General features: G+C 39.5%; 1 protein-coding gene across 1 annotated transcript in view; it reads right to left on the bottom strand.

The window, feature by feature from the left end:
• Positions 1-17,726, bottom strand: part of dmxl1 (Dmx like 1) — a 67,175-nt gene that overhangs the window by 36,978 nt on the left and 12,471 nt on the right. The window contains exons 12-28 of the mRNA XM_015028276.1: positions 17,466-17,701; positions 15,279-15,987; positions 14,833-14,954; positions 14,024-14,113; positions 13,570-13,672; positions 13,363-13,485; positions 12,187-12,402; positions 10,131-11,374; positions 8,321-8,576; positions 7,582-7,715; positions 7,147-7,333; positions 6,930-7,040; positions 5,975-6,144; positions 4,673-4,770; positions 4,400-4,565; positions 3,125-3,253; positions 2,842-2,980 (exon numbers count right to left, since the gene is read on the bottom strand). Of these exons, the coding sequence (XP_014883762.1) occupies positions 2,842-2,980; positions 3,125-3,253; positions 4,400-4,565; positions 4,673-4,770; positions 5,975-6,144; positions 6,930-7,040; positions 7,147-7,333; positions 7,582-7,715; positions 8,321-8,576; positions 10,131-11,374; positions 12,187-12,402; positions 13,363-13,485; positions 13,570-13,672; positions 14,024-14,113; positions 14,833-14,954; positions 15,279-15,987; positions 17,466-17,701 (4,233 nt within the window). The remainder of the gene's footprint in view (positions 1-2,841; positions 2,981-3,124; positions 3,254-4,399; positions 4,566-4,672; positions 4,771-5,974; positions 6,145-6,929; positions 7,041-7,146; positions 7,334-7,581; positions 7,716-8,320; positions 8,577-10,130; positions 11,375-12,186; positions 12,403-13,362; positions 13,486-13,569; positions 13,673-14,023; positions 14,114-14,832; positions 14,955-15,278; positions 15,988-17,465; positions 17,702-17,726) is intronic.

The following is a 17,726-nucleotide window of genomic DNA, read 5'->3' as shown; positions in this document are numbered from 1 at the left end:
ATGTAATCTCTGCTCAGCACAGGCGGTTGCCATGGCAACGGGTGTGCTAAACGACAGAGAGAAAGTAAAAAGGTGCGAGTGGTTTTGAGTTGATCGTCTGTTCGGGTTGTTTTACCTTTGTTTACCTTTGCTGTGGCTCATCACACCTGCTGTAGTTTCTGAACATTCAATAAACGACAAACTTGGACTAATTACCTTGTTCTTTGTGAGCATGCGTCACAACAAACATCAAATAGGACAAACATAAGTTTTAACAAATTCTACTAAGATAATTATGTGAAATTAATTATATCCCGACTTCAGAAGATTTGCCTTTACCTTTTCTGGGCTCTTTGGTTCCTCCTATCAGTCTGTAGTTTCTCATACTGAGGTCATCAAACCAAATGTCAGATCTACCATGACTGACTGACACCTGCTGGCGTCAGGTCTGCAATCAGCTTCTGCATTAGGTTTTCTGTCACTTTATTTCTGATACAACTGATGCATATTCACATATAAATAAGTAAATAGAGTTTAATTTGCAATTTTTATGTCTTTGTGTCATGAGGTAGATCTCAGGCGGCTGGTGAGAGAAAAAGTAGATCTTGTGCTCAAAACGTTTGGGCACCCCTGATCTAGACCACGGGTGTCCAGCTAAAGTCTTACAGGTTTCAAACGTGTGATGGTTGAATTAATTCCTCAGAAAGTAACACAGCTCTGCAGAGGCCTAATAATGAACCTTCTTTGAAATATTTACCATGTCTTCAGACAAACTATACCTCTTGTGGTTTTTCTTTAAAAAAAATGCTTTCCTTATTTCCACTCCATCATAAAGGCCAGATTTATGCAGTGAACTTAATCGTCCTGTTGACATCCTGTTGAGCTTTGGATTTTTTGAAAGATTACCATTAGTCTCTTCTCTGATTAATTTTAGTCCTGCGTCGCCAATCATTAGGGTATTTTATAACCTATAACAATTTTGATTAGGGGCATCAGTAAAATGTGCAAATATGTCATATTTTTTGCCTCAACTTCAAAATTACATTTTGCAATGAGTTGGTGTTTTGAATAAATTCCAAATAAAAACACACCGACAAAACCTAATGTTTTAAGGGATGTGAGGCTTTAGAAAGTCACTGTAACCAGATCAGAGCTCATCCACCTCAACCATCTCCATTGGGATTCAAAATATATGAAGCAGCAGCAGAAGTTGCTCACTGATATACATTGCAGTTACTGAAATGTAAAAAGAAGAGCTAGAAGGGAAAAAAATGCCTTAAGGGCAGGAAGGTGAGGAATCAAATTTCCTTATCCACATAAATATTGAAAAATTCAGAGATAGAGAGAGAGCATCTAAGTTTAAAGAGCCAGAGTATTTTTTAAATTAGCAGGAGCCAGCGTTATGTTTTCTGTAAGCATACCAGCTGTGGTTTGAGAACATCATTTATGGAAGAGACATGTTAGCATAGGGAGGTTTAATCTGGGACTGGTTTGGCTTTCAAGTCAAATAGAAAAGGTTCACACCGAGTTCAGGTCTTCATCCATTGTTAAAGGAAGAGTTCAGATTTTTTACGGCACAGCTCGTCTTCGTAATCATGCTCATTTAGCAGATTCTGACATATACCTGCTGCATGCTCAGACTAAAAATACTTTTACAGTTCCTGGATTACCGCTAGCATAATTAGCTTATTTCAGAAAACATTTTAATGTTAAAAGCCAAACATTACAAAATAAAGAAAACTGACTGGATCTTCAACTCTTGTGTGGTGCAATGAATGTAGGGCTGTCCCAGTCAGGATTGGTTTGAATATTCAGCTGCAGAAGTCCCAGCCCAATACCTCATTAAAATTAGTTAAAACCCAGTAGCTTTAAAGTGGTGTGAAATAAACAACATTTCATCAGCATCAGTATTGCACAGTATTCAACTCACTCACCAGGGACTCTGTTTCAACATGAAGATCTAGAGGAAGGTAATGCTTAGAAAAATGTGTTCGATTTGTACAAACTTTAATTAACTCGTGTTTTTCTCCTATGGACAATATTTTCATCCACAGCAGTTGGCTGAAGTGTTAGGCTAAAATTTTTATGACCAAGTTTGGCTTCAGCTGATTATGTGCAAACAAAACATTCAGAAAAAAACTCCCCAAACTCAACACTTCACTTTGAACAAAGAGATGAATTTGTGTTTCGGTTTACGGGGGATAGGTGAGGTTTGGAAATGGTCAGCGTTACCTCAACACTACCAATATGTAAGTTTATAGAGAAAAGCACCAGGCATTCCCTCTATAGAGTAAAAGTAAACGTAAATGTGATAAAGTTAATTCTGCAGAAATAAATGTTATGTCTTTACATGGGACAAGTGTAAAGAGAAACAGGTCAGGTGATGCTGACAGAACAGTAGCTGCAATAGCCAATACAGTCTCTCCATCACTGTGAAAATCACAAAAACAATTTTGATCAGTGAAATATTGTGTCTGTGATACAGTTTTAGACAGCCACAGACACAAAACAAGCTCCAACTGTAAAAAATATAGTGATGAAATTGCACTGTTACAAGTGCAGCCTGCATAAAATTATAGAAAATAAACTTATCACAGGCATCATGATCAACAACAGGCGTTATATTGAATAAAGCCTCGACTGAGACCCAGTACTTGGGTTTGGATGTGGACATTTTTACCTTACCTTAAAGCTAACTACATAAATGTTTGTGTGGAAAGAAACCAAGTATTTCCTTTACAGAATAAAAGGTAAACTTAAGGGTGATCAAGTTAATTCAATATAAACAAATTTCATCATTAAGAAAGTGTTTTTAGTAAAAAAAAAAAAAAAAAGACGACCTCAGAGCGACACTATACATACCACTGTCACATTTGTTCTGAGAGGGTCCAGAGCTTTTGCAGTTTGCAGGCTGCTCAATCAGTGTGTCCAGGGCCCTGCTGTAATCTTCCAGGACCCAGAAAGCCATGCTTCGCAGGAACGGATCTGGATGGACTGGAATCTGAAAGACACAGGAAATGACTATGGCTACAGAAGTTCACAAATCAAAACGAGCTGGGTGGCATCATAAAATATTGCATGTTTAAAGAAAATAATAATAATACTACTTGTGTGTCTTTTACATGGGCTTATACAAAGTGCTTACCTGTTTGTCTTGACCCAAAACATGTCTCTGGAGGATCTTTTTATAAGTAGAAGATATCTCAAACTCGGATTCATACAATCTAGAGATCACCAGGGCCAACTGCAAGTCCTGCATTTTCTCTAAACACACCTAAAAGGAGCAAATAAATCAGTCAGTTATTATATATACTATTTGTTTCATATTCATGTAAAAAAGTAAAATGTCCTAGGAGGAAAACATTTTGGTTGCTCAGAACTGATTTATGGTGAGATGCATTTCAATGAGACAACCTCCCAGCCAGGGAAAATGAGCAAAGTCAATGATAGCCCTTCGCCTGGGTGAAGCTCATTACCATAAAATGCTTAGAGAGGTAGTGGTTACTCATGCAGATGCAACAATGTGACTCATTGCTTAAGGGACCATCTGAGTAGGAATAACCTTGATAAGTAAAAGCCTAAATAATCATGATGGCCCATGTCAACTCCCTGATAGTGATAGCTGCAGACTGACAGACGGCAGCCGTTTTAGTCACCATGCAAACACAGCAATGAAAAACAGTCAACTTTTAAGAATTAGAATGCAACAAATGTGACTTCCAATCCACTCTCCTCTCAAATGAAGACATTTCAAGCATAAATATAGGGGAAAAAAAGTTGGGAAAAGATAAGGTGGATTCAATGCATGAATGCAGAGTATTGATCTAGCTACTCTAGCTCTTCTGACTGCTTTTCAAAGTAAGAAGTCAGACTGGTTAACAACTTTTAAAACTACAGACCCAACCACAGGAGGAAAGGCTGCAGCACTCAATTAACTGCCAATATTAAACAACTTTTCCAGACTACAGTTTCCAGAGTTCTCAATCCGTTTTCTTTTTTTTTTGCATAAATAAAAGGCTTTCTAACGCAGTGACTGCAGATATTTCCACTGATGCTTCTAAAGTGGAACCTGCAGAAACCAGAGAGTGTAAAATAGAAATGTATGGATGGTCAAACAGATAAACAGATAGAGGACTGAAAGACTGATGGACAGATAGGCGAGCGGGAGTGTTGATGAACTGACAGACGGTCAGACAAACTGAGACGGACAAAATCAAAAAGGATAGGGATGGCTGGATGTGAAACACTGAATAACTGATGCAGAAACATAAGAATGGGTGGATAATGATACTAAAAAACAGATTCAGCATTTACTTATTAAAACCAGCCATCTAATTGGGTTGTGAACAGGCAGTGTAGCTGAAACAACAAAACCTTCTGATAAACACATTGTCATATGTTTTTTTTTTTCCCCACTTGCCTCCACGGCATCCTTAAGGGAGCCAGCCAGCAGAAAGAAGGCAGCAGAATGCTGGAACCGCTGCTTTCCCAACAGAGAGAAGGCGTTCTTCAATGCAGCTTTCCTCCACCTGTCCTCGCTGAAGTTGTTGTGGAAAAACTCTGTCATTTTTGTATTTTTCTGAGACCTGGAGAGAAAAACATTTAAAGAACATCAACGTCACCAATCCTTAGCAGCTTGACACAACTAAGCTTGTATAGGAACAATGTGCCACAGCATATCAGAGGCGCCTACCTGTACAGTCCCCAAACCACTGCCTTCTTTTTCATTGCAAGGTAAAATATAGCAGCATCCAGAGGATCATTGTTTCTCTGAAACGAAGCCTTGGCAACCTGGAAAAACAAGGAGGAGCATATGATTTGGAGAAATACACTCTGGCCACTTTTTTAGGTGCAACTATTTAAAGGTTTAACTCAAACAGTCAAGCAGATATCCTTCTACACATCTAGATATGATCATGGTGACTGACTTAAAGGTAGAATGAGCACCAAATGGGGTGGGGGGGGAGACTTATAATGACAAATATGACATTGTTTTTGATGCCAGAATAGCTGTTCTGGGTATTTCATAAACTGCTGATCTGAGATTTTTAACACAGAACAGCCCAAAAATGAGGAAATATTTAGTGAGTAACAGCTGTGTGGAAGAAAAACATCTAATCAATATCAGAGGAAACCTGACAGACTGGTTTGAGATGACCGACGGGCAACAACAACTCAAGAACACATTTGTTACATCATCCGTATTTGGACGCACAGCATTTCCAATCTTGTAGAAAACGGCATAAAAGAGCAAAAGATCAAACTGTAAGCTAAGAACAGAAAACTGCAGAGGAACTCGGGCTCATCAAAACTGGACAATAGCAGATTGGAAAAAGGCTGCCTGGTCTGAAGAGTCTGGATTTCAGCTGCAACAAAAACAAATTCCTCAATGCATCAACTGTTCTGGTTGGAGGTGTTGAGGTAAGGGGGATATTTTCTTTGCACCCTCTTTGAATTGGCCTTCAATTGAATTGAAGGCCAATTGAATTAACCGTTTTCAATTGGCCTTCATTAGTCACTTTGTCTCAGTCGAGTTGATCACTTTTGAGTTATGGTGGGACGGGAGATTTACAGCAGCAAAATCGCAAGATTTTATAAAACCAACAAAAACGTGTGGACAACTCAATCAGCACAAGTATGAATATACAAAGCAGTCAATTTTATTTTATGAGAGGATGTCAGATACATTTGTTTAATGTTTTGCAGCAGTTTTGGCTTAAAATCATCTAACAACTTTAATCAAATATTTATTTGAAGAATAAAAACAACAATTATTCTAACAGGTTGAAAACTATTACTTAACTAAACCTTCTAATTAGTTTGTAATTAATTTAGCTACATTGGTTTAAGCAAAATTATCAATTATAGTTTTCTTGACCTGCACTCATGGTGGCAGCATGTTGGAGTAGTTTTCTTATGTTAGTTCAGATTTTTTTTTCCTTTAGTAGACTATTTATTATTCATCATAACTGAATTACATGATGGTCCGTTTTACCTTCTCTATACACCTGCGCAGCTTGTTGGTGCTGCGCAGCCACCAGCCCACACCCATGGCTCGGAGCTCGGCCCAGGTGGGCTCTCCCTTCTGCAGGGCAGGCAGCATGTTCAGGAGCTCCTCCTCAGCTTCAGAGTGGAAGGCCCAGGCATACTGACACGTTGAAAGGCCTACAGACAGAAAAGAAAGAGCCAGAAAACTAGTTTTGTAGTTAAACTTCCAACAACGTAGACCAAAACTGTAAAATTAGAGGCTGCTTCAGCAAAGGAGACAAGGATTTCCTCTAACGGATAACATGTGGAGAGCCTAAAGGAAGCATTTTAGTTGTCTCAAAGGAAACATTACTGCAGTAGTTTAGAGTGATGAATAGACCGTAGCTTGCTCACTTCTCCTAAAGAGAACTGCAGTCAAGTGTCCACAATTGAGACTATCATTTCATTCTCTTTCTTGCTTTAGGGATTCTTGGAGTTACTGCTCTGAACGAAGCCCAGATTAAACAAGCGGAGAGACAAACAACGAGGTAAGAAACTTACAATGTTAATAACATGCCAACAACCCCAAATATGATCTGTTGTTGAAAACATCACTGCTACATATTTTAACTAATTCTACTCTTTAAGTTGTGCATGAACAGATTTTTCAGATAAACTGCCTTATCAAAAGATGTACATATACATCTTAGAACTGCTACTTCAATTCAGTTCAGCAGTGTGAGATATTTTAGTGGTAATAAGAAAATGAAAGATGGGTGTTTCCTGGGGTGGAAACATTCAGAGTGGTGTACGTTATGTCCAATCGCTATTTTAACACCAAATGATGAGGAAACCATGTTCAACAAAAATGACCAGTGTGGCAGATATTTAATTTCACATGTGCAGGAATCTCAGGCTTTCTCCATCCCAGAAAGCCCGGGATGGAGGATCTTTAAGCAGTTGTACATACAACACCACTGTACCTTGCCGCAGCAGCTGGGCTCGATGGACAGGAGGCAGCGATGTTAGAAGGAAGGTATGGAGTCTGACAGCCAGCAAGAACTTCAACCCACACTCATCCAGTGTTTCTCCACCTGCAATATTTATTAAAAACTGTTCTGCCTCCAAATATGACCACATTCTGCTGTGAGTTGTAAACGTATTTACCCAAGTCATTTGAATGTTACATGTCTGGTTTACCTTTGCTCTTATCCTGGTTGTCCTTAAGGTCTGTGCTTGTCGTGGCGATTGTGTCCGCCAGCGCCATGAGGGACATCTGCTCCATTCGGGTTAATCCAGGCAAACTGGAGTGGAGGAGGTGGCTGGATAGAACCTGAGCATGCTCTGGCCCAAAGTATGTCGGACTGTACTGGGAAAGGTCAATAACCTACAAATATGGAGCAAAACAGGAGACGATGGGTACCATCTAAAGTTTTAAGATGCATTTAGATCAACTTGACAGAATTTGGAAAATATGTCCAGACAGAGCAGACAAGAATATATTTAATAAACTTTTTTTTTTAGCCAGGTACAGAGTTTTTGCAGAACATTTGCTGATCTCAACAATGAATTTGAAAACCAAAAAAGCCCAAACGGTTGCTTTGTCCACGGAGCAAGTTCAAAGAAGCAGTTAACCTTATTCCCAGATTCTTCCTGTTCGTTGTCCAGAGGATCCAGATCCAGAGTGTTGTGTGTATGAAAGAGCTCATCATAGGCATCAGTCTGACTGGAGCCATGTCCGCTGTCACCGCTCATACTGCCTCCTTTCTCTGCAAAAGCAACACATTAACTGAGCTGAAACAGACAAGACAAGCAGAGCACAGAAAGCCTGAAACAATATTCTGTAATACTGCTGAAAAAGGAGACGACAGCTTGTATTCTTTTTGTTTTAAACATGAAAAAGGACATAACAGAATGCTGCTTAATGAGAAGAGGGTGCCTTTCTTTGTATCTCACACAGTAAGGAAGTTTAGCCAACAATGATACCCATTTTTAGCCTAGTGATAGATGTCTGGCTCCAAACAGTGATATAAATATCGTCACTTTAGACATGAATCCAGATGGATTTACAAAGTGTTTTAGTTAGAAAAAAAATAGCAAATCATTAAAATTTTTTTTATCCATCTCACAAAGTTTGCTTAATTAGAAATTGTTAGTTCAATATGTTGTCAACTGAAGATGAAATGTTTACATCTATATATGAACATAGTATCGAATCAGCAGGTCAGAATTCAACAAAAATGTTGGGTTGATGCTGAAAAAATTAATTCCTGTCATAAATTCACTTGTTTGCATTCGAGGAGATCTTCCAAACTAAATACTGCTTTATTTTCAACTTGGCACATTTCCAATAACCTCCATGCTTCAAACTCACCAAGATGTGGTGCATCCTCATCAGCTGCCAGCAGAGCGTAAAGAGGCAGGGGAGGGACGGAGCTTATCTCGGTGTAGTCAGGGCTGGAGCTTTCTGACTTGTTGAATATCTTTTGGTCCCTGGCTGTGCTGCCTCCCACACTGATAGTCCGAGAGCGCACGCGTTTCTCTGGATGGGTGGCATTGTCCTTGAGTATCACTATCTCCCCAGCAATGCATTTTACCAAGTGAGAGAGGATTGCTTTGGCACGGTGAACCTGAAGACAGAGAAATCATGTTACAAACACACAGCTTAAATTAAGGTACTCGTTTTAGTTATTTTGCTAAATAGCCAACAACAACCACTGTTAGCATAAACATGAACTCTACAGAGTGGGAATAAAAAAAGAGGCCAAAAATTATAAGGCTGTGCAGCTGGCTGTCCTCTGCAGGAACCACTTGAGCTACAGGAGCAAATTTTGCACCTCAAACTAATTTCACAGCGACCACAGGCCAGACAATCAGCAGAAAAACAGTTTAACAGGGGTTAAGCTGGGTTACTTTCTTGGCTCCACTTTCTAAGCACGTTGAATTGAACTACTACTTCTCTCAGAAAATCTTGCATGCTTTTGTTTAACTGCTAAGCTCTCAGACGATGTGTTGGTTTAATCTGCAGGTGTTTCTGGGTAAAGAGGACTCAGCAGTTTTCAGTGCGAGTCGGATGTTTAAAAATAAACTTCAGCTGAGCCACAAAAGGTTAGCAGGGAACTTTACAGCAAAGCTGTTCTGTTTTATCCTTCTGAAGAATTGAATCTTGTCTGCCGCAGATCATGCTGGAGGAGAAGATGTTGACGATCTTTTGTAGATGATGTTAAAACGTAACAGAAAATTATTGCTTTCTTCTTTTCAACTAAACATGAAGCTGGATACAGTCATTCATTTTAAAAAGAACTTGTAGTGCAGGAAAATTAGGTCATCATGTGATGTTGGGCATATTACATTATCAGCTGTGCAAATATAGAGTTAATGAGCAGTAATCTGTTCTGTAAACAACTAACTTTGCTGCAATACAGTTTTTTTAATACATAACTATGTTATATAAGCATGGGGATTTGACTATGTATTCAGAATAATGCAGAAGTAAGGAGCTCTAAGTTTCGTGCTGATTTTGAGAAATCACTGGGTTGGATTTTTCTCTAAATATTTTATTGGGACAGCTCAACTTTTGGTTTTTAGTATTTTCTTGTCATTTATGCCGATTAAAGAGAAATTAGCTTAAAATCCTGTCAGATTAATCTAAAGTTTTGCAGATGCACTAAAAATTCTTGATAACCATTGTGTGTGTTTGGGTTTAAAGTTTTAATTTTACCAATACGTTTCTTCTGACTGAAAGTGATAATGGTTTTGGTACGGCCCCGCCGGGTTCCTGATCTGAAGTTGATTGGAGGATCTGTGGAGCTTACAACCTCAACTATTAGAAGCTCATCAGCAAAATAACAATGAAAACTTTGCTGTGCTGCAATTAAAACGAAGGTTTTAGTGCTAAAAAGGTTGCAAAATTATTCATCTAATGTTTAATGAAAAGGGTCTAAATACTTTCCAACAGGCAGTTTTTTATTAAAATGTAAATGATAGATTTTTTTTTTTCATTGCTGATCCTCTTTACATTTCTTTCCAGCTTTATTTTGTTTGACAATTGCCCATCTCATCTGTCAGCCATCTTCTTGGTTCAACAAAAATGCTTCGTAATCTAAATTTGTCATTTTGGACAGTATGTGGACCAATGATGTTTTCACAAACGTGTAGACAAGAAAATTAGTAGTGTTTTTTACCTTCCCCAGGTCCAAAAGCTCCAGTAACTGAACAGGATGGTATTGAGGCAGAGTAGGAGAGAGTTGGTGAGCCGCTTCAAAGAGTCCGGAGTCTTCCATCTCTACAGGAAGGTCATAAACAGTTTTCTTCCCACTAAGTTTCTGCGCCAGGCTCATCATTGATCTTGTTAGGGATCGTTTGGGAAGGGTCAAAGAAGCTGTGGGAGCACCAGTGGTGAAAACGTCCTCTTGGCACTGTCTGACAGCTGAGACTATAGAGGAGATGCTGCTGCTGACATCTGTGTCTTGGACGGCCGCAACGCTGGGTTTGGGGGGAACCGGTGGTTGCCACTGGGAGTAAACATGCATTTCACAGTCCATGCCCACTACCAAGATCCCATCTCGAACCCACGACAGTGAGACTGGGATAGGTAACGAGCCTTCAACAGAGGAAACCAGATTAACAGATCGAAGGAGAACCAGACGAGACAGACTTTGGTCTCTATTTGTTTCAGAAGACAGGCCTAAGTCTGGAGGCTTCCCAGAGAGACGGCCATACATATAAATCTTTGTCCCAATGCCAACAGTCAGTATGTGTGACCCATCCTCTTGGGAAACCCAGTCCAAGTGAACCTGGCTCCCATTAGCAGAACCAGGACAGTTTCCGTTTAGTGTAGAGAAGTCTGTGCTATTTGGAATATTGGCATGTCCGTTGCTGGTGGAAGAAAAAGTTGTGGGATCTGTGCTTTCCAGGACTATAGTTTGCTCCAGTATCCACTCTGAACCACCAGTGGACTCGCACTGAAAGGTGCTGATATGGACTGATGGTTCCTTCGTGTTGGCTGAGTTGGGGCTTAACGCGAGACTCTGACAAGGCTGTAGAGTAAGCATTGGGGTAATGTGAGTGTTGCTGCAGAAGGGGGAGGATGCCAGGGCAGGAGGGGACTGCAACAGTCTGTGAGTGGTCAGATGAGGTGCTGAGTTCAGTGGTGGGTTCGTCTGCCTGTAGGCGACAGCAATCCGTCCAGAGTGACAGCAGCTGACCTTGATGGGCCGACCAGGCACGCTCACGGCGCTGCTGCTCGGATGAGTCTCCTCCACCAGCAGGGGCCACTCTTCCCACTGATACACCAAGCTGTGTACACTGGACGGGTCCGTTTTCAAAGCAGTACACCTCCAGAAACGCACCTTTCCATCAGAACAGGAAGTAGCAAGGAGATAAGGCACACGGCCCGACGGCAGAGAACATGATGCACTCAGATGACCTGAAGAGATAACACAGCATTAGCTGAATTAGTCAAATAGTTTGAAAAATCTTGTTTCCCTAAAATTGAATCATGTTAGACAAGCTTAAATCTTCTCCACATCTGCCAAACATGGCATTTTCTAGGCATACATTTTCACTTAAAGCCGAACCTTACTTAATTGGCATCTTACCCTTAACACAACAGAAATCAAAATTAAAGTGTTTTATTTCCTCATAACCATATAAATATGGAATAAGAACCAATTTGAGGTTCATTAGGTTAAATCTATACAAGCTTATTAAGTTCCTAGAGGTACCTTTAAAGCTCACTACACAACCCAGAACTCTGTTATACATTTTTTTTTTAATTCTGGATAATTCCCTTTCCCTGTTATTTCTGAACTTTATTAGGCAAAGATCCTATGAATCACAGCCAAAATAGTGCCAGTGGAAGCAGTGAAAAATAATTGATGCAACTTGGTTTTTTTCCCCCATGTCTGACAACAGCTCTGCTCGTTACAGTCAGTCCAATAAAATCCAGACTGATAAAAGCCTCTTTCACAGAACCACATCAATAAACTAAAACATGAAGAAAAGAGATGTTGTTAATGAAAGAGCAGGATATGCTTCATTTACTGTAATTGCTTTGTTTATCAAATAAGACTTTGGTAGACATGAGAAAAATCTTTATAATTCCAAAAAAAATAATTTTCTTCTGTCTTTAAACAAGTGTTAATTTAAGAAACTCTTTTATGTCTTGTTAAAATGTAAGTTTTAGTGTTTCCAAATCTCTTCTCTCATACATGATAGTGCGTCCTCATTATTTCTCACCTGCTGAAGGAGTAACGCTAATGACTTCCACCCCTTGCGGTAGAGCCATTTCTTGGCTGCACAGCATGTGCGTTGTCAGGCTGAGACGACAGGCGCTCTGTAAATTGGAAGTGCAGGGTTTACTCTTCTGTGCCGGAGAGCTGGGGATGTCGAAGACGAACTGAGAGCCGGTTATAGGAGAAGCTGCATTGATTTCTTTTTGAATTGTAGCTTCCTCTAAAAGGGGAAGGAAACACAAAAGGTAATAAGATTAAGATCTCAATAATGGTCTCTTGGGTTTATTTACAATGCACAAAGAATTATAATCGATTTTAAGTCGAGGCAAATTTATTAGTGTAGCTCCATTCATAAAATATAAGTATCAAACAAAAGAACATCAAAATTAGATTTGAAGATGTTAAACTGAACTGAAATTAATCCTTGACCTTTACAGTTTACGGCAGCTTTCTCTATAACTCCTCAACTTGTTCATATTATTAAGACTAGATGTTGTTTTGCTGTGACAGAAAAGTTGTACGTCATTGACATAAATATCGCAGCACACATTGCAGTATTTAATCTATGGGAGGAGGAGGAGCTCCTAAATAATGAATCTAATAAAAATGGAGCCTTGAGAAAACCCACATGTGGTCTTTGTTACAATTTGTGACCACTCACTTTTCCAGTCATTTAAAACCTTTATGAATACAGACTCCATGATTTGTTGTGGCCAAAATCCTGACTAGAACTCAAAGAAGTTGTTTTTAATAATAATAATAAAAATGTTTTATTTGTAATGACTTTCATCTAAAATGGTAGATTTGATACTCTACGGATCTGTAATTCCTTCCAACTGAGGCATCCAGTCCTTAGACCATTTCTGGACAGCTAGTTAAAAATGACCTGAATGAATCTAAACTGAAAGCTGAGTCAGGAGACTCACTAAGCTTGTTAAAGAAATAAAGTTAATAAAAAAGGAAGAGGGTGCTAAAACGTTTACCAAAGATTGGGAAAACAACAAATTTTAGTACCAAACAATAAGTACTGCCATCTAAATCTTTAGAGCAACAGATTACCAAGTCTTTTGAGGCCACAAATGTCTCTAATTTTAGATTTAGTGCAATAATACAAAACTTAATCTACATCCTCACAACCTTACAAAGCAGTTAAAAAGGTTTATTTTCTCAAAGTACCCACCTATTGTGACAGGACAAGCTGCCAGATGCAGATGCCACATGTGGAGCAAGGAGCGGCCAGTAGGCGTCAGTTCCACCACCACCAGAAAAAAACGTCCTGAGAAGGCTGGCTTACTGCAGCCTGCTGGGAAATGGGCACCGATAACAGATAAGATGTTGTTCCACTTTAACAAAAGACCGATCTTTAAAACAAATTAAAATGTCATGCCAGTAGGAGGAGACTGAGGAGTATCTTGTGTGTCTTCTGTTTTCATACTGCCAAGGATCAGATCCTCCTCAAAGACGTGCAGGAGCTGGGTCTCCTTCCCCTGCTGTTGAGAAACAGCAGCAGGTGTTATCAAAAATAAATCTGATATTTTCCTACACCTTTATGCAGACACACACAGAAAAGAATGTATATGTGTGTAATCGCTAAAACAAACTGCCTTTGGGAATAAGGAAAGATTTTCTCTACATCCTTGTGTTTCTAAACACAGACTCCGTCTACTTCAGAACGCTGCGGCTCTGAAGCATCTACAACCAAGACAAACGCATAATCATTCTACTTTTATGTAGCTGTGTAAGACTTTAACAATAAGTCTTTGCAATTCAATGAGAATATAAAAGACAAAAAGCAGTGGTGAGAAGAATTAAATGTTTTACAAGATCTCATGTATACTTACAAAGTCTGTAATGGCATCCAACTCAATGATGCAGCCTGGTTTTGCTGTGGACTGATGGCTGATGATGTTAAACACCTCCCCAACATATTTCTGAAATGAAATAATAAATTAATGAATAGAAATAACTACCTTGACACACATAAATCGTGGGGAAAACAAGAGATTTGTTGAATGCACACACACTTTTTTTTCCCATAAACTTATCTAGAACTGTAAATACGAAAATCAATGTTTTCAACTTCTCCAGATTGTGTAGGAAACCTGAATATATAATGTAACATTAGGACTGAATTACTATTATTATTCTTTTTATCTGTAATCAGCAGTTGTCATGTTTAAACAAAACACATTATACTATAGTAATCACCTATTTCAGTGCTAATTATGGATGGATCAGTAGACAAACATCACTGTACTTTGTACATTTCGTTTCAATTGAGAAAAATAAATAAGCTTCTTTTTTCTTCTTCGGTTTGCAGTAAACAATCTTTTTTCATTTTCTGTAGAAAATTTGATTTGTATCATGTTTTAAAACAAAAACGCATCAAAAGTACAGAACTGATTAAAAATGTGGTTGGATTTATTTTTGAATGGATAAATATAGCTTAAGCAGGCATAGCCAGCCCTGTGTGGCTTGACAAATTATATGATATAACCACTCGAAAACGGTCAATATTGATTTTGAAATACATGTATATAAATAAGAATGTGTCCATATTTGGGGGAAAAAATGCAGGTTTGAATCACTTTGGAGTCGTTTGATATTCCTAATCTACACAACCAGACAGGTGACAGTTTGGATCACTCACAGAAATCTCAGGGTTGGAGAGTTCACTCAGGAGTTTCTTCGCCTCAATAACAGCCTGATAGAGCCTGAGTGACTGTCCATCACTCGCCACAAAGCAAGCACTGGGGGAGTTACAGTACACACCTGATGATGGAAAGAAAGTACATTAATATCAACTTAACAATTAAATATTAAAGACATTTCACATTTGAACAGTAGTGGACAAAAAAGTTTAAATTTGATTCCATTTATGAAAATTGTTGCTTTTACAAAAATATTTATACAAATGAGGGTAAAATGGACACAAAAATGTTGAAAAGTTACCAACTTGACTCTAATGTTTAAAGATCGATCTCTTATAATCCAGATGGATACTCAAAATGTTCATTAATGAACTGAACACAAACCAAAACAAGGCTGCGTTTACTATAAATGTGATCTGTAAGAGAGGTGAGAATCAGATCTCACCTAAGCAGCTGCTAGGAATGAGTGTGGGAAGCCAGGCTACATTAGCAAACGCTGACGCATGGAGGGAATTGATCCTGGCCAGCTCTGAGACCCCGCCTGACAGAGACAGCGGCCCAACCGGGTCCACCCTCCACAGAATCAGCTCGCTGTAGATGGCATTGGGATCTTGGGAAACCCCTCCGAGGGACACACGGGAGGGTCGTGACCCATGAGAGAAAGACGGGACACTGGTGGAGTAGGCCTCCGCAGGAGCCAGGATGCTGTCTGCCTCTGGCGTCCTCAAGGCGTTGTGGTGCGAGGTGGTGAGGAGGAGAGGGAGCAGCGAGTGACAGGCCAAGTCATTGAGGTGGAAACGGTGACCACAGTAGCGTGATTTGTGAGAGATGCTGAGCACAGTGGAGAAAGCAGAGTCCTCCGCAAAACTGACCGCCCACTGATTCAGCGAGCCGTCGTCATGTTTGGAGATCATGAGGACGTTAGGGGTGAAAATGCTCAGTCTGAGGCTGCTGCTGGGGGCAGCTTTCCCAAGACTCCCGTAGCTTATCAGAGCAGATTTGGTTTGAGACAAGGAGCTCCCGGGCGGCCGCTGTCTGCCATGTTGAATTGCCAGATCCACATTCTTGTTGCAGGCATACATGACCACACTGTGGCTCAGGGAGATTGCATCGCCTGTAGGGAACGCTACTGGGATGCGGGACACAAACGACACCTGGGAGAGAAACAGAAGAATTGCAGTCTGGAATGAGGAAAACTTGAAGCTCAATTTGAATCATAAGGCAAGAAAATCTGTTTCAACAAGAGGAAAAAGTTCCTCCAGAGCTGAAACTGTTTTAGGGACACTGGGAGCTCACAGATAACACATGGGATCATTAACTTTTATCTTAAAACAAAATGAAAAGGCAAAAATTCTTCTCTCCAGCAAAAAGTGGCAAAATGAAAGAAAAAGCCACTCTCGTAATAATGAAGACACAAGGGACACTGGCTGCTTCTTTTGCTTCCTTTTATTTTCTTCATTTATGTTGATATCAGTAGCATTAATAGAAAAGCCAACTCATTTTAATTTCTGGATAAATAACCCTAATGTTGATAAACTCTTAATTTATTTAGGTAGTGAAATTTTTCTCTCGCAATTGCCCATCTTCCTTATAGGCTTCAAAGTCTCAAAAACGGCAGCATCAGAGGTCTAACATATAGAGCCTTGCAGACATTTTTATGTTTTTTCCCCATATTCTGTGATGGTGAACCTTTTTCAACAGCACATACACAAGTCATATACTCCACAAATCTGCTTTTTGTGAAATTGCAATAATAAAAGCCAGTGTTGGAAGAACGCAACTAGAAATACTACAGTTTGCCACAAACCACATAGATGACACAGAAATTGTGTTCTCAGTTGGATACAACTTAATTTAACTTTCTGACCTATTTAACAAATTCAGTGTGCCTCAGAAAATTGTCATTGCACATCACTAAAGTAAAATATGGTGGTAGAAGAATCATGATGTGGGTTTAATTCAAGCGTTCTCTCATTACCTGCTGATAATTTCCTGGCACTTAAACCCAGGTTGCTAAATGATCTGTGGATCAGTGTGTGAATAAAAGTTTGGATGAAAGTGGCTGTAAATCAAAGGGCTTTGAGTGGATGATATGACTAGAAAAGAGCTGCATAATTTCAGCTCATTTAACCCAAAACATACACCTGAAGCAGATTTAAATCAAAGCATATCCATTTGATGGAAGCTAAATAAATTTACTTCTTTTTTTTTGCAAGACGTGGAAATTAATAGCGCTCAACCCAATCTAATACAGTAAAGCTTTTTAACGGCAAAGAATGGGCAAGTCTCTACATTTTTTAATCTCTTCTGCCAAACACTCTTCGAAATATGACTCGGGTCTACAAGATGGCGCCACCCCTCAACCTCCTCAGCTTTGTGTTGCATAGGGGACAGTTTGATGTCAATGTAGTTTCTAATTGAGCAGTTTAGTGTGCAACACCAAATAAGTCTGACAAACGTTCACTTTGAGCATTTAGTCAAACCTACAAAACTCTGAAAATAACCTGAAGTTTGTGGTTGAAATTTGACAAAATGTGTAAAAAGTCAAGGAGTATTAATACCTCTACAAAATGCTGCAAACCTGACTCATAAAAAACAAACGTGTAATAAAACAAAATTAAGAGTTATGTACCTGAGTTTGCCTGAACATGCCTGGCTGGTATTCATCTAACCAGTCGACATGCCAGACCAACAGAGAGCCGTCCAGCGGGTGAATACTGAACAGCATGTCAGCCCCTTTATTCCACTCCTCTAACAAAACGTCCACCTGATGCTCCACAGCTGCTACGGGAAGCTCCCCACCTTCAGGGCCCTGGTGGTCACTTGGTCTGTTCTCTTCTTCGTCGGAGTTTTCTTCATCATCAAGCTCTGAAATTGAATGCAGACATTCGTG

This window comes from Poecilia latipinna, unplaced genomic scaffold (genome assembly GCF_001443285.1).
Source record: "Poecilia latipinna isolate Pla-1442-1.1 unplaced genomic scaffold, P_latipinna-1.0 Scaffold119, whole genome shotgun sequence".
Lineage (NCBI taxonomy): Eukaryota > Metazoa > Chordata > Actinopteri > Cyprinodontiformes > Poeciliidae > Poecilia > Poecilia latipinna.
Note: the sequence above shows the minus strand (reverse complement) of the source record. Positions and strands in the feature narration are given on the sequence as shown.